The 16,135-nt window shown below is 41.9% G+C and overlaps 1 protein-coding gene across 4 annotated transcripts in view; it reads left to right on the forward strand.

Moving 5' to 3' along the window:
• Nucleotides 1-16,135, forward strand: part of GSK3B (glycogen synthase kinase 3 beta) — a 228,490-nt gene that overhangs the window by 102,589 nt on the left and 109,766 nt on the right. For all 4 annotated transcript variants that reach the window (XM_034788614.1, XM_034788631.1, XM_034788605.1 and 1 more), the window contains exon 3: nt 9,005-9,088. In XM_034788614.1, the coding sequence (XP_034644505.1) occupies nt 9,005-9,088 (84 nt within the window). The remainder of the gene's footprint in view (nt 1-9,004; nt 9,089-16,135) is intronic.

Below are 16,135 nucleotides of genomic sequence, written 5' to 3' on the forward strand. Positions count from 1 at the left end.
GTCCTGTGGCACCTTTGAGACTAACAGAAGTACTGGGAGCATAAGCTTTCGTGGGTAAGAAGCTCACTTCTTCAGATGCCCCTACAGATGCAAGTCTTGCATCTGAAGAAGTGAGGTTCTTACCCACGAAAGCTTATGCTCCCAATACTTCTGTTAGTCTCAAAGGTGCCACAGGACCCTCTGTTGCTTTTTACAGATTCAGACTAACACGGCTACCCCTCTGATACTTGATTCACCTGGGAGTTTATCCCTGCCTGAAACTTCTTGTCTGCAGTTGAAATTTGCATTGGTGACTAGCCATTAAGTGCGGGACTTGGGGCAAATTCCCAATCTAAAGAAGACTTCAAGGGATGCTAGTTGAACACTAGGATCCAGTTCTACATTCCTTCCTCCCCCCAAATTCTATTTCAATGGCAGTTTTGGACAAACAGGAAGAAATGCAGGATTCTGCAAGATGATGGACAGGCACCTGCCTTTTGAAATGGAACTAGGTTCTTGATTCCTAGATTGATATCTTTTATTTATTTCTGTCTCTAGGAATCAGTTAACATACCCTGTTGTAGGGGGTAGGGACAGCATTCAAAGACCTAATGAACAGGAGTGTTTGGGACACATTTCAGGAGGACATTTGAAAGTATGGGTGGGTTTGGTTGCTGGCTATCTCTATATAATCTGTTAGGTTTAGTGAGAGAGATTGCAGAAGTTGGGCTCTGCTAGTGGGGTTCAGGGAGAACAAGCTGATCTTGATCAGTTCTGCTTGTTTCTTGGCAGCATGGTGTCCTCTGTTATGGCCTATGGAGCACTGCGGCTCAGTAGCTATTCTGACAGTGCTGCATCCAAACACTGTTAGATTCACTTTCCCTTTCCTGCAGCTTTGGTGTGCTTTGAGTTCTTACAGCAATCCAGATGCTCAGGTTATAATTCCTCTCTGCGAGCAGGTCTTGATGGCCATAAACCCCCATATAATAAGGTTTAACCATCTCAAACTTCCACTTGTTTGTTTTTCAGCATGTGGGTAGGGATCTCACCCTCTAGTAGGAAGATGGTTGGAAAGAGGTCTAAGAAATGCCCTGTCACAGCGCATCCTATATGCGCCAAACTCCTGCAATTGGCATCCAAAGTGGCTGACCATTGCAAAGGTGATGTTGCCAGCATGTGTCTTCGTTGCCAGGCCCCAATACAACTTAGCATTGCACCTTTCTTCTTCAGATATAGAGGGAGGCTAGTTGGGAAGAGGGGCTCCTTACCTTATCAAGGCTGTCTTTTGAAAACATTTTGGAGAATCCAGAGATGGACTCATCTAGTGAACAGGTCCAGAAGTTCCATTCATCTATTTTCAGCCACTGCGGCAAAGGTAATTTCCACTATCTGGCATAGGAAGATGGAGAAGGAGGAGAGCAGATACAACCGTAGCTTTGCCCCTACTTTACTTTATCATCGTTCAGGACCAAGACAGAACAGGCGCAATCTCCTATCCTGCTAGCATAACAGAGCAAAGCCTTCTAGCCCAGGCCCTCAAACTTCCAGAAGCATACCTGTGGGCTCAGCTACTGGTAGGACTCAAGGGACACAAAATAATCTGCTTCTTTGCTCCATGTGGTGGTGGTGTAGAAAGTTCAAAACAGCTGTTCTGAGAGTGATAGCCTCCCTTTAACAGCAGCAGCTTTAGTAGGCACTCCCTCACCAACTCCTGGGTAGCAACCCAGGTGGGGAAACAGAGAAGCTGCTCTACTTGGCATTCCTCCTGGGAGAGAGGAAGAACAGATCTGGCAGAGGGGCAGAAGAACTACTTGAATACCAGGAGGAACCACTTGATTAGCAACTCAGCCATGATCAGATGAACCAGTCCTCTGTTGATGATGTCCAAGGTGGGGACAGGGATGCAATTTGTTTAGCAATTTGTCTGATCAGGTCAAAATCCCCAGCTAAACAAAGGCAGGATTGCTCAAATAAGGGCACAAAGCCAACCTTGCTCCTCTTTCCCTCATTGTCCTGCTCTTCACGGCCCCCATTGCAAGAGGGGAATAAGGAGGCCAGAAGTCCAATGTTCCCTACCCTGCAAGATCTCATCATCACATCACATGGATCTCTTCACCACTAAGAACAAAATTCTGTAGTACAGAAGACTCCCCAATAATTCTAGATTCAATGGAGTTCTTACACTTTACCATTCAGGCATCCAAACCCATGCAGAAAGGGAATATCTCTGATGCTCCATCACTGCCCTCCTAACTCATGGGTGAGAAGACTGCATTAGTTCCTCTGACCATTTGAGGAGTTTACAGAGGAAATTGAACCTAATAGGGTCATAATAGTAGACCTTGGCTGAAGAAGATGATCTATGGGAGGACGGAGATGATGATGAGGAAGATGCAGACATTTTGTATGAGAGTACAGGGAGCAGGGTGCATTTAGACAATTGGACCTAACTGCAGTTCTCCCCAGATCAGTCACTGAAGCTCAAACAAGAGAGTCTTCTGGAACTGAAGCCTGGGCAGATCCCATAAAGCCTTCATCTTACAGGGCACCCAGGTTCCGCCTATTTGGAGTGAGGCACTTGTTACTTTTGCAGAACTGCAGCTTCTAGCAGAACCATTAGAACTCTCTGGTCTCTGACTGTACAAGAGACAGCTGTGTTCATGGAAAATCCAGGATAGATGTGACAATCTCCAAACTAACAAAAAGAACAGTGCTATTCTAAGGATGAACAAGGTCAAGGCCTTCCTAAAAATGATAATCTTTGGGCCTGTCTCTGCAAGCGTCTGTTATCCACTTGTGCTTTGCCATCAGTGGTAAGATGGTTACAAAATTTTTGCTTAGAAGGTTCCTGAAGGACAAGAATGCTGAAATTATTGAAGTTTTTACTGTCCTTGGGTCAGCTTTCATTTGTCTGCAGTATGACCATATAACAAGATACAAATTCATAGATTCCGAGGCCAAAAGGGACCATTACTTAAAGCCATGGCCTGAAACAAAGGAATTCTGTTGCTGAAATAGTGGGCAGTGGTTCATTCCTGCATTGCAGTTTGAGTGAATTGGATAAGATTCAGTACGCCTTGTCTGTTCCGAAGAACCAGGCCTGTTCCCAGGTAAGATACATGAGGCAGAGTGGATTTAGAGTTTCTAAGGGCTTGTCTACACGTGTAGCTATTCCTGAATAATTCTGTGTGTGGAGCATTCTTATTCCAGATTGAGTACTGTGTTCCATTTGTCTAACCCACTAAGCTAAACTTCTATAGACAAGTCTTGATGCTCATGGCAGAGGAAACCAGCCTCAATGAACTCCCCTGAGGTTTTATAACAGTCATTCTGAAGCACAAGGACCCAAACCCAAATGCCTTTATCTGGGAAAAACTGAAGGAACTCCCTGCATGTTGGACCGAAATGACATGTTGATACGGATATACAGTTGAGATCTATACAAAACCTTTCAGCAACTTCTTCATTCACTTTACTTGCTCCAACTCAAGGAAGATGCAAGTTCAGAAGCACTAAACCATCTGAGAATATGGGTTAATGTCCCCATCACAGAAGTTAGAAATCAGGTGGAAATGAGGTAAAGCAGGTGTAACTCCATCTCCTATGTGTTGCTGCTATAAATAAAAGGAAAGCATGCAAGGCCTGTCTTCAGCAAGTCGGGATACCAGTGAGACTAGAACCTTGGGCCACCAGCAGGAAAGGTTTGTCCCAGGTAGCACCTAGTAAAGAATAAAGGCAGCTAGGCTGTATGTCTAGGAGTGCGGGGGGGAAGAGGGTGGAGAGACCAGGCACCCAGTGCCTCCCATTCGTGATCAGTTTCTTGATCAAGAAAAGGTTCATAATATGAATAACATTGTGAACTTCTGTTGTAAAGAAAAGCTGTTTTCCTGGTCTATAATCTGCAGTTCTAAATCAGTTGCAGTTTACTTGTGTTCTGATGAATTTTCACTGCTGGGTGGGGACCTGTGGGGGAGACTAAAGCTTCTTCCGGAAGGCTAGAAAGAAGACATGAAGCAACCTTTATTTGGTATATTACAGGATTATTATAATCTGAGCATGTCCTGTCAACCTTTGTAACTCAAATGTGGGATGAGCAATCAGGTTAATTTAAAGTAAGAAGCTATATAGGTAGTCTCTTTGGCATTCAGGGCTAGGAAGAGTGTTTTAGAAGGGATAGAATAATCATTACTGAAGGGGCACTTTTGGCACATCAGATTTTATAATTTTATCACCAAAAAAAACGTAGTTTAACTTTCTAGATTCACATGTAAACACCCCTCCTTCATTCTGGTTTTAGCTGAATAACACAAACTGCAAATAAGTTGCAAAGAAATCTGTTTGTAGCCCCTTAATACTCAGTGTTTCTCAAAGGAATGTGTGCTTCAGGAATTCTTTATTTCAGTATAAATGAAGCTTTATTTTGTTCTCCATTGTGGCAGTTGGGAATGAGGGTTGCACATTCACTAATGCTTAGTGAGATCATAATTCTGATTTAGACTAACTGCTCTGGTTTGTAGCTATGGTAAGCAAAGGGTTGTAGAAATTTGGAAATGTACAACCTGGAAAAAGCCATACCCTACCCCCAAAGAAAATATTTAAAAGCCTTTTTATACCAAGCCTTTTCCTTGCTTTTAAGAAAACTGGGATGGTAACATTTGGAGGGATTATTGATAGAAGATATTCTAGGACAGGGGTTCTCAAACTTCATTGCACCGTGACCCACTTCTGACAATAAGAATTACTACGCGGGACCGAAGCCTGAGCATGGCTGAGCCCTGCCACCCTGGGCTGGAGGGCCAAACCTGAAGTCCAAGTCCTGCCATCCTGGGTTGGGGGGGGGGGGGGCAAAGATGAACCCCGAGGGCTTCATCTGGGGGTGGGGGGAGGGTTGTAACCTGAGCCCGCTGCCCAGGGCTGAAGCCCTGGCTAGTGGGGCTCTGTCTTCAGCTTCAGGCCCGGGCCCCAGCAAGTCTAATGCTCGCCCTGGCGACCTCATTAAAGTGGGGTCCCGACCCACTTTGGGGTCCTGACCCAGAGTTTGAGAACTACTGTGCTAGGAGAAGCTTGTCTTTGCGCATTGGATATATCACCCAAGTCACTGGCTGGATTGTTGCTTCTGGAACACAAGAAAGAGGCATTATTGGGTATGAGCAGAGGTCTTGTGTTTTCATCCACCCTCTACTTTGGGTGTGTTCTGTCAGCCTTTCTTCACTGTGTCTCTGAAATGATTTTAGTTGCACTGTATTTAGACAAACATTTTATCTGTTCTAATTGTATCTAAGGTAGCCATCACTAATTTATGTAATAAGGCTCTCACTAATAATATAAGTTGATTTCATATGCTCTATTCCATTCACACTTTCTCATCTTTATTTGGAGCTTTTCTGTTTGTTTCAAAAGCTATGATTTGAGTGAGCTCCAAGGCAAGAACAGTCATTGTAGTTGTGAACTATTTGGTAATATGCTGCGTTGTAAAGTGAGTGGCTATTGTGTATTTAGACTGTGTTCGAGGAAATTTTATATGCTTGGAGTACTAATATGAGAAAAATGGGTCCTTAGAAGCTTACTGCATTTCATATTTTAGCATTAGACTATTTTAATCATAATTAACTTTAGTATGTGTTCCCTGTTACAATAACAGTTGTAATTTCACAGCTGTTTATGTATTTTTGATCTAATTTGTTCAGGTGAACTGATATTCAGAGATTGGCTAGGTTTTACTTTAAAGAAATAAAAATCCTTCATTTTATCCTATTAGATTCTAGTATGTGAAATGTTAGTTTTACTGTGTATTTGGTTGAATTAACTCTCCTGTCACCACTCAATAATGAGCTGTTCATGGAGCTGCGACAGATGGTCAGGGAGAGTGCCTAAGGAGATGGAGTGGGAGGCGTCAGAGCAGCAGAGATCGCACTTGTCCTGGAATGGGATACTGACACACAATAGAACTTGTAACAGTGTTAGAATAACATCTGCTGATTTTCAGAATGTATTATTATATGCTATCAGATATACAGGTCCTAAGATCATGAAGCAACAGTATGAGCTAGAGTATGCACACTTATTCAGGAGTTTATAAAGATACTGCTGAACTAATACGTGTGTAGTGCTTTACACATTCAAAGCACTGTACAAACCTTGATTTATCTTCCAATACCTGTTGGAGGTGTGAAATTATTACTATCCCCGTCTTCAAGCTGTTGAAACAAAGGCAGAGACATTACTTGTCCCAGGTCATGTAATGAAAAAATTGCTGGTGGAGTTGGGTTTCGATCTCAGAACTTCCAGACTTCCAATCTTGTGTTCAGTACTCCAATGGAAATGTGAACACCTCCAGAAAGTATTAAGATTGCTATCACAATAGAGAGCTGAGTGATTGATGGTATATGGAGCCTTTCATATTTAGGATCAGTGGTTCAGATTTGACCTGTTTCTCTAATGACAAAAGCTGATACTATATGATGAATGTCCAGTGGCTAGTGTGAAATGTTGAAGAACTCATTCTTCTTCCCAGTGAATAAATGTGCCTTTCAGAAAACACCAGCATAGCTGGTAATATTTGTTCCTTTTTAGCAATCTTAATAGAGATCAGGGACAGAATGATTGAAGATTTGAACTCCCGTCTGTCGTGTCCATCCGTCTCCCCCCCCCCCCCCCCCCCCCCCCCCCAGCTGGCTTCTCCAGGTTAGAAATGAAGCACATTAGAGAGGTAATTTGAGGAAGCTTATGTGCCTGTCGTGCACAAAACCTGCATTGTTTCCATGGATTTGCCACAACCAGTGGGGCTTTTGATCAATCATTTCTCTGAGCCTCAGTTTTCTTATCTATAAACAAAGATTGCCAATTTCATAATGGTGTTGCAAAATGTCACTGATTGTGAAGTGCTATATAATACAAAGCATTATTTAAATTCAGTCAGGGACAGTGATAGGATTAAAATTCAAGGCCTCCTAGCTAGCATCTCTACTTAAGGCTAGATGGTAAAGGATTTTGAAGCAGAAGGCAGAAAGCGTCTTGAACTAAGGATCAGAACCATGCACACTTTAAGACCTCCATATGATCCATAGAGTTTCTGAAGTTTGCATAGTTATGACGGGGGGGGGGGGGGGCAGGAGGGGGCTCTGATGCATGGCTTATGAAGTCCATATTATGACAGTGATGCTTTATAAAGCAAACATTAGCTATGTGCACTTAAGTATATGGAAACATTCTCTCCCTCCCAAATCTTCCCGTATTTAGTCAGAGGTAACAGTGCTAACAAGACAAATTTAATATTTCTAAATTAAGCTGTTTTGGCCGGACACGTGACAAAGAAAAAAAAAAAAAAGTTAAGAAAATGACCCAGAAATGTAACTAGCCTGAATTTTTTAACCCTCCCCACCCTCTAGCTCTCAAATCTCTTTTCCCATTTGCCCCAAGTCTTGCAAAAAGATTTTTCCTCTGTCTAAGATGCTGCATGCCAAATTTCAGATATCAGTTGAAATCTGGTAAAGTTAAAGTGTAGGGATACATTCAAAATTGGATGTGTTTAAAAAGCTAGCTTCAGATCTGATTTTATAGAGACTAGTCTCTATAAGCTTGAACATCTTTTGCTACTGATACACTGCACTGTCTCCTACAGTTTAGGTAGAGGTAAAAGAGAGATGTGGAAAAGAGAACATGAAAGAAGTGATTAGGGGATGGTGTTGGGCGGGGGTGGGGGGCACTGTACCAATAACAATACATGAATTGGCATGGCTTTGTTAGTTACATCTCCTTTTGTGTTCTATCCCCATCCATACTTCAGTTCTTCATTTATTTTTGTTAGAGTGTAAGCTCTCTGGAAAATGGATTGTTGCTTTGTTTGTACTGTAGGCTCATCACTGTGGGGCCCCAGTCTATTTCCCTACACACCTATGTTTGTCACCATCTCACTTTATGTCTTAAGCTTTTTGAGGCAAGGACCATTGTCATCTGTCATGAGCTAATGCACATTTATCATGCTGTATAAATGTATTTTAAATTAATGGCTTTTTTGGATTGCTACAAAGTGGAGATGTTTAGTCACTAACAGTAATTGTCTTTATTCTGCCAAGCAAAACAGTGTGTCCTTCTGATAGTTCTGTATAAATCTTGTTAGACTTCAGTCAGTAGAAGTGAGATTGGAATGCATGGTTGTCTGTTTCCCAGCTCAGGGAACTGCCTTAGGCAACAGGAGTATTTAGTGTGGAAATGTGTTCACCTGTCTCTCTGTGCGCTGTGCAATAGCGGCTTAGAAACATTGTGAAGAAAAAGGGAGTGTACCTGCTTTTCTATAATATTGTCCAAACAAAAATCAGATCCATGAGCTCTAGACATTTCTGACAAAAGGGTTCCAAGAAAAGGTGGAATCACCTTTTAAAATGTTTGAATTGTTATTTTTGATTACTTAGTTGTGTCTACCCAACCTGCACCAAACCAACATGAAAAAATAAAATGTCAGTTAACGTCTGTTCTGTTTTTACCACTTTTACAGCATCTTCAAAATAGATTTAAAACCCTGCTGCAGCCTTAACTGCGAAATCACTACCATTCCACTCTGTGAACAATTCAAGCCTGCTGACTATTCAGACTAGAATATGTAGCTTTCAAAGCTTAGAAAATACAAACTGAAAACTAACTCTGAGTTTGAGTACAACATTTATTGCATCTGCTTGTCAGCAATAAGCCCTGGTGCTCAGCACCTTGGGTTGGTTGTTTAATTACAGTGCTCTTTAGTTTAAGAAAATCTGCACCCTTGAATACTATAGTTAAAACAATTGGAGGAAGAGGAATAAGGAGCAACATGAGACAGACTAAACCACATTTTGTACTTATGGCAAAGGAGCTACTTACATTCCTATTTAAACTTACAGACTTTTTCTTTTCAACACCTCATTCCTAATGCATCCCTGATTCAGTGGCTTTCATGTGCTCTTGGCCAATACACTTAAGGTGCACAGTACACCACTGTTTAAAAAAAAAAAAAAAAAAAAATCCTAACCTTATGGTGCTTTTACTCTTTCAGAACCGAGAGCTCCAGATCATGAGAAAGTTGGATCACTGTAACATTGTCCGATTGCGATACTTCTTCTACTCTAGCGGAGAGAAGGTAAGTTAGCATTGAGAGGCTCACAGACAATAAGCTTCATTAAGGCTACTTAGTGGTATTATAATAACACTATACGCTTTGAATTTTTAGGGGTATTAAAAACTGTGTGAAAATAGTGGAGTCCAGAATAAGAAAACAATGGTAAATGTGCATACCAGGAGCTCAGATGTTCCTGAGTTGAGGGGCATCAAATTTGTAAGGCAGAGCATGTTAGAGCTGATCTTAACTTCTGACTATCGAGGTGTAGGCCATGGGTACTGTGGCTCCTAGTATGCAGTGATCAGTCTTGATTCCAGCAGCCTTCTGTTTGGGTCAAGATGAAGAATTGCATAGCTGGGAGCTGCGGTTTCTATAGGTGTCACTTCTTTATTAAACATGTGAACAGCCACTTTTTAGAACTTCATGTGTTGCATTCGGTCACCTCCTGTGTTGTACAGGGGTCAAGCAAGACTACTGAAATATCTTCAGTTCTGAAATCCATCAGTATCTCAAAACTGTCCCTCATATACCAAAAGCTGTAGTTAATGATGTAATAAATGGAAAATGTAGAAAAAGAACTTAAAAATAAACAAACCAAGAACTTTCTATTCAGTATTGATGTCAGAAAGTGACACTGGAAGAGTTTGCAAGAAGCAGGCCTTGGGATTTCCCCCCTCCCCTTTTATTTTTTTTTGGGTCTCTCTACTCTTCCAAGATGGTAGGGGCAGGGACTTGAGGGGAGTCTAGTCTGGGTCTTTCCACCTCTTCCATGGTTTGGAGAAGCACTTCCCCCATGTGATGACCCCCAAAGGGCAAAATGGACCCATCAAGCCAGGTGATAGAGGTTGTGGTCAGGGGGAAGTTTGATCTGGCTCTCTTCTTCCTCCAATCATCCCAGGCTGCTCTGGTAGTTCCCTGGCATTTTGAGTACAAATTTGTGCCACTGCTGTTTGAATGGCAGTTTAGGCTCTGTTTGTTACCGTGTTCAGTTACAATTTTGGCATGTTGTCAGAATTTTCCTTAGTAATGCAAGTAAGAGAAGGGGTGGTTTAACAGTTTATATCTTAGCCACGTTGAATAGAATTTCATGGCATAAGCCAAAGGCACATGTCTAGTCTGAGGGCTTCCTCCCTGCAAAATTTCAAAGGCCTGCTGGAAACAATGTTGGGGTTAAAATGTCTCAGAAAAAAATCCAGGGACTTTTCTAGCAGGAACCATGAGGCAGCATAAATACAGGGGTTCTACCAGATTTTACCACATAGCAGTGCAGTGTACAAACAACTAGATCACTGGCAATGTTAGTTTTAGTGGAAAGTGTTTTTCACTTGACTATAATGTTTGTATATGGCAAGTGACTCAAAATGCTGAGATGAGAAGCGTTCTTTTAAAATGTGATACTTCCTCTGTAATTTTCAAGAAAAAGAAACATAAAATAGTATAGTAGTCCATGATCCCTCAGAGTTCAAGGATGGTTCTCTTCCATATAACGATAGTCAGTTATTGCTGGTAGCTCTGCAGGTGGCTAATGAGACCAATCCAGGATCCACAGATCTTGTCACGATCACGTTTCCCAATGGAAGGGGTGGATCAAGATTGTTGAGTGGGACTGCGGTGTGTTCTTTCCTTCTATCCCATTTCTCCATTTTGTGTTTCTGTTGGATCTTGAAATACTGGGATCCATGCCACAAAGTCCTTTTCCATTTTGGTCATTGAGGACCTGGGTTTCCCATGAGTCTGTCAATATTGCACTTCTTTGTTGGCTTTGAGGGTGTCTTTGAAGCACTTTTTGCCCCCCACCCCCTTGGCCATGGCACAATTGTGAGAACATGACCTGCTTCAGGATTCGATTTTCTGGCATTCGAACAACGTGACCAGCCCTATGGAGTTGGTGGTGGATGATCACAGCTTCAATGCTGGAGGTTTGGCTTGGGACAGAACACTGATGTTGGTGCCTCAGTCTTCCCGCTTGGTTCGGAAGATCTTGCAGAGGCACCATGGATGGTATCATTCAAGAACCTTAAGTTGTCTACTGTACCTGACCCAGGTTTCAGCCCCATCTAAGAGAGCAGGGACAACAACGGCCTGGTACATGAGAAGCTTGGTTTGATTCTTGATGTCACGATTTTTGAAGCTGCATTGGTGCATTTGAAGGCACTGTTGAATTTCCTCATTAATGTCAGCTTTGTGTGACAGGTAGCTGCCGAAGTAAAAAAAGTGCTTGATGTTCTCCAGGGTTTCTTGATTGATCTGAATTACGGGAGCAGGATCCTGGTGATTCGGAGCTTGTTGGTGGAATATCTTAGTTTTCTTGGTGTTAAGTGTGAGACCAAATTGGTTCTAGGCCTCGGAGAACGTGCTGGCTATTTTTGAAGATCTTCTTTCGAGTGAGCGCACAGGGCGCAGCCATCTGCATATTGGAGTTCAATGACTGATTTAGTGATAGTTAAGGCTATGTTTTAGTCATGGCTATTTTTAGTAAAAATCATGGACAGGTCCTGGGCAGTAAACAAAAATTCATGGCCCGTGACCTGTCCATAACTAGTCCTATATACCCTTGACTAAATCTTGCAGGGGAGGAGGGGGTCAGCCTGGGGGTGCAGCGGGTGCTGGGAGGGCAGGGCTGGCAATCTCCTGCCTGGCTTTATGCCTCCCTGGAAGTAGCAACATCCCCTTTCCTCTGCTCCTAGGCGGAGGCGTGGTCGGGCAGCTCTGCACACTGCCTCCGCCCTGAGCGCTGGCTCCACAGCTCCCATTGGCCGTGACCTCTGTGACAAACTCACAGCCTTAATGATAGTTTTGGTCTTGGATCAGAGGCGATTGAGGTTGAAGAGCTTGCTGTCCATTCTGTATTGGGGGTCAGGTCCGGAGAGGAGCTTGTCACTGATGAGAAGAAGGATGATGGCAAGGAGGATGGAGAAAAGGGTTGGCGCTGACACAACCTTGCTTACCTCCTGTCTTGACTTGGAAGGGGTCTATTTCAGATCCATTGCCGACAACAGTCACAAACATGTTGTCATGGAGTCAGAAAGAATGGCAGAATTTTTTGGCAGGCATCCAAATTTAAGGAGAATTCTTCAGAGCCTCATGATTGGTGGAGTGAAATGCTTTTGTGAGGTCATTGAAGGCCAGGTATGGAGGTCAATGTTGCACACAGCACTTTTCCTGAAGTTGATGGACAGTGAAAATCATGTTGGTGGTACATTAAGAATACTATTTTATATATTTGTATATGCAGCTAAGAATAGCTAATTTCATTGTTCTTTGTCTTTGCTTGAGACATTAGCTGTCCTGTTGAGAAATGGGACAAATTCCAGCCCGTCAATGTGGGAGGGTGAAGGGTTGCACAGGACAGCTTAAATAACGTAGTTTTTCCTGTTTGGTATAGGGCCGGTTGCAGCCATCTTCGCTGGTGCTATGCAAAATGGCACTTGGAAAGTTGGCATAAAGGATAATAAATATTTTCATATCTGGGTTACTGACCTTTATTTCAGACTTACATCAATTTTTGAAGTTGAAGGGCCACATTTCATAAGTGCTCAGCTCCTGGCACCTCATTGTTGTCAGTGGTTGCTGCTAGGTGCTGAGCTGTTATTAGAAAAACAACAACAAAAAATAGCACCAGATGTGAGTGCTGAATGCTTCTGAAAATATGGCCTTGAGGTGCCTAATCACTGGTGCTGATAGTTGTACAGGAATCTTCCTCCAGTGTAAGATATTAAAGTAGTTGGCTACCTTGCAGTTTGATGTATTGCCCTCTAGGAAGCAAATCTCAGAGGCCTAAAAATCTTCGGGTTTGTATTTAGTAGGATGACACAAAACCCACCTCTCATGTGATGTCCACGGTAATCTACCTAATGTTAGTGGCTAGGCCTTTAGAAATTCTTTGACTTGAATCTAAATTTTTTTAACAAATTAAACCTTGAAACCTGAAAATTTAACTCCCACAACTCCCTGTATCTCTGACTTGTGATTATAGGTGGGCAGAAAATGGCCTGCTGGAAACTTCAGTACTTTTAAACTAGTTTCCCTTTCAAATCAGAACAGAGTCAAAATATCAGAAAATTCTCAAGGAATGAAAAATAAAAAGTTTTGAATCAGAAATCTCAAAACAAAACTTTTTGACCAAAATGAAAATGGTTTTGAATGGATATTCATTTGAATATACTGCATTTGTCAAAATGAAAACTAATTTTGTTTCAAAATGTTGTTTTGAAACAAAATTTTGTTTTGATATTTCTTGATAGTGATTCACAGACCACTAGATGGTCAGATGGTTCTGGCTTCTAATTTCCAGCTGCTAAATTGTATTCAGGGAAGCTAAAAATACATGAGTACTTTTCTAATATTACTTCATCCAGGCGAGCAGTTGCTGTAGTTGCAACAGGAATGTTAAGGAATCATGAAGGTGTGGGGGAGGTCTGTGCAATCACCAGTGAGTAGGTAGATTATCTACAACGCACAGTTGTTCTAAGATGTGCCCCCACTATGAAAATGTGTGGGAACTTCTTTAGCACAGCAAAATTCAAATTTGTTTTTCATTAATTTATTCTTGTAAATTTAAAAAAGTTGTTCAGTGCTGTTAGCCCATAATCATTACATGCATCAATGCTACATCTAAGTAGAATTCCTTCACTTTAAAAAATAAAACAAAACAAAAAAACAAAACAAGGCTTCCCAGTATTAAACCACAGCATTGACCTACCAAAGCGCTACAGGTTTGAAAATCTTATTATAATCTTATAAATAATGGTTCAGTTCAGTTCAGTTCAGTTCTAGCATCAAACCCCTAGAGCAAGAGGCTTCCAAACTGAAAAGTAAAAGGTTGTTTGCCATCTCAGTTACCTTCATTGTAATGGCTTCTGAGACTTTATTGAGCCTCCAACCTGCACAGATGACGATTTTCTAAGATGGGCCAGTGGGAAGCTTTTAGAGAACGGGGCCAAACCCCCTCTCCCCATCACCATGAGTCACCGGTGAGTAGAAAGCTTGTCCTGACAATTGAGGTCCTAACCCATCAATATCTGCAGAATTTAAACTTAATTAAATTAAGTTTCTAACTTGTATGTTTACAGAAATGAGTTTCTTAATGTGATCTAATATAGTGTTCTCCTGAGTCTGCAGACAGGCATTTCTTTGGACACCACTGCTGCTCAGAACTTAGCGAATCAGAGTACAATTTTGGTCAGTTTTACTGCTTCCATTCAGAACTCTGTGGGCAGTAATGAGAATGAATGAAAATAATTACATGTTTGCTGTGTTGTAGCCATATTGGTCCTAGGATATGAGAGACACAAGATGGGTGAGGTAATCTTTTATTCTATTGGTGAAAGAGACAAGCTTTCAAGCTCCATAGAGCTCTTCTTCAGGTCTGGGAAGAGCTCTCTAGAACCTGATACAAAGAGAGATTCTCTAAGCAGGGTCCAGTGATCTAAGAATCCCAGGGAAAGGCAGGGGTGTAGCATCACCCCAATTAATTGAGGATAAAGTTGCTATGTTTGTGAGTAGTGTATTATCCATGTCCATTTTTCTGTCCCCAAATATGTGCTTAAATTTCTCTCTCTCAGTGTGGCCACATTGCTCACGTGTTTCACACACTCCATGGTCTCCCCCTTCACTTTATGGGATGTCAGTGTCTTTTCACAGTTTCACAAAATCTGTCTATAGTTGGTTTGAAAATCTTTTCCTCTGAAGTTGTGCCATCTGCCACAACCTTTGTGTATCTCTTCACCTCAGTGGTACCAAATCATTACAAATCTCCACTGAAAACTTGTGATGGAGTGCTCCCTTCATCTGGCTTCAGATTCAGGCCCAAAGATTCCCCTGGATCCCAGCTCCCCATCAGTTCCAACAGCAAAATTGCCTTTTAGGTCTTTGAAAGACAGATTGAGCAAAACAAGGAAAGCCTCATGCAAGAGGAGTGCTAGATCTCCTCAGAGAGACCATATTCCTATGACGGGAGACCCTGCGCCCCTTAATAAATTTCACAACTAGGACACTTCCAGCTTTCCTTCCCCGCCTCAACTCCCTGAATTTTCTAGACTAAATTTTCCTTTCTTTAATTTCTATTAGTTATTCTACAAGTCTCTACAAGTAAGTGAACTAATGAGAAAGCGGGCAACAGTTGCCAGTGGAAGGGAGTATCAGGTACAAAGGGAGAGGGAAGGAGGGTATAGCAGCCACCAAGAGGAAGATGGGTTTTGGCAAGTGGACCATGAATAGAATTCCATTACTTTGGTCCTAGAAAGTCATTGATTTCAATGGCTGAGAAAGCCGAGAAAAAGGAGATCTGTGCTTTATTTTTGCAATAGGTATATCTCATGCTTCGACAAGAAGATGAAGGCTTTCAGTGGATTCATCAGTAGATGTTCTCTCCTGTCACTAGGAATTTGAGCTATTGGATGCATCCCATATAAACTTTCATCACCATTACTAGTTTGAGTTATGAGGAAAGATTTTTCTTTTTCTTTTTTTTGGTATGTGTGTTCAGTAGTGGGCCAGGTGACTACTAAGAGGGACAGAACAGTCTACCATTATTTATTTCAAAGATATAAATTCCAAGGAGGGGGGAGTTATTTTTTTAGGATGGTGCAAAGCCAGTATCAAGCAGCAGTGCAAAGAAAAAGAGAGGCTGAATAGTAGGGAATGCTTCCCTACAGGGAAGATTGATTAATTGGAAAGTGCAGTATTCTCTTAATGAAAGCAAGTGTTTTCCATACCAACCTTTGGCAATCTTGTCTGTCTGTCATCTGTAGGGTTCTAAACAGTCTTCAGAGGGACAGACAGGATTCTAGGCATTGTGGGCAGGTCCAGGCGATCTTGATACACCATCCTGTTGGGCTTAGTGATCATATTGCTCTTTTGGCTTGTGTTGAGCAGGCCCTGCACAGGAAACCTGTGTGCCTGTCAGCCTGGTTCTGGACGATCAAAGCATAATAGGAAGGTGTGCTTTTCTAATTTACTGATTTTTCTGTTTTGCTATCATTCCACAAGGCTGAAGATTGCTGTCTTGCATTTAGCCTGTCTCACAAATGTAAAATTGTGATTGACTGAAACGTTGGCTATCTTTTT

The sequence above is a fragment of the Trachemys scripta genome, chromosome 1, assembly GCF_013100865.1.
Source record: "Trachemys scripta elegans isolate TJP31775 chromosome 1, CAS_Tse_1.0, whole genome shotgun sequence".
Lineage (NCBI taxonomy): Eukaryota > Metazoa > Chordata > Testudines > Emydidae > Trachemys > Trachemys scripta.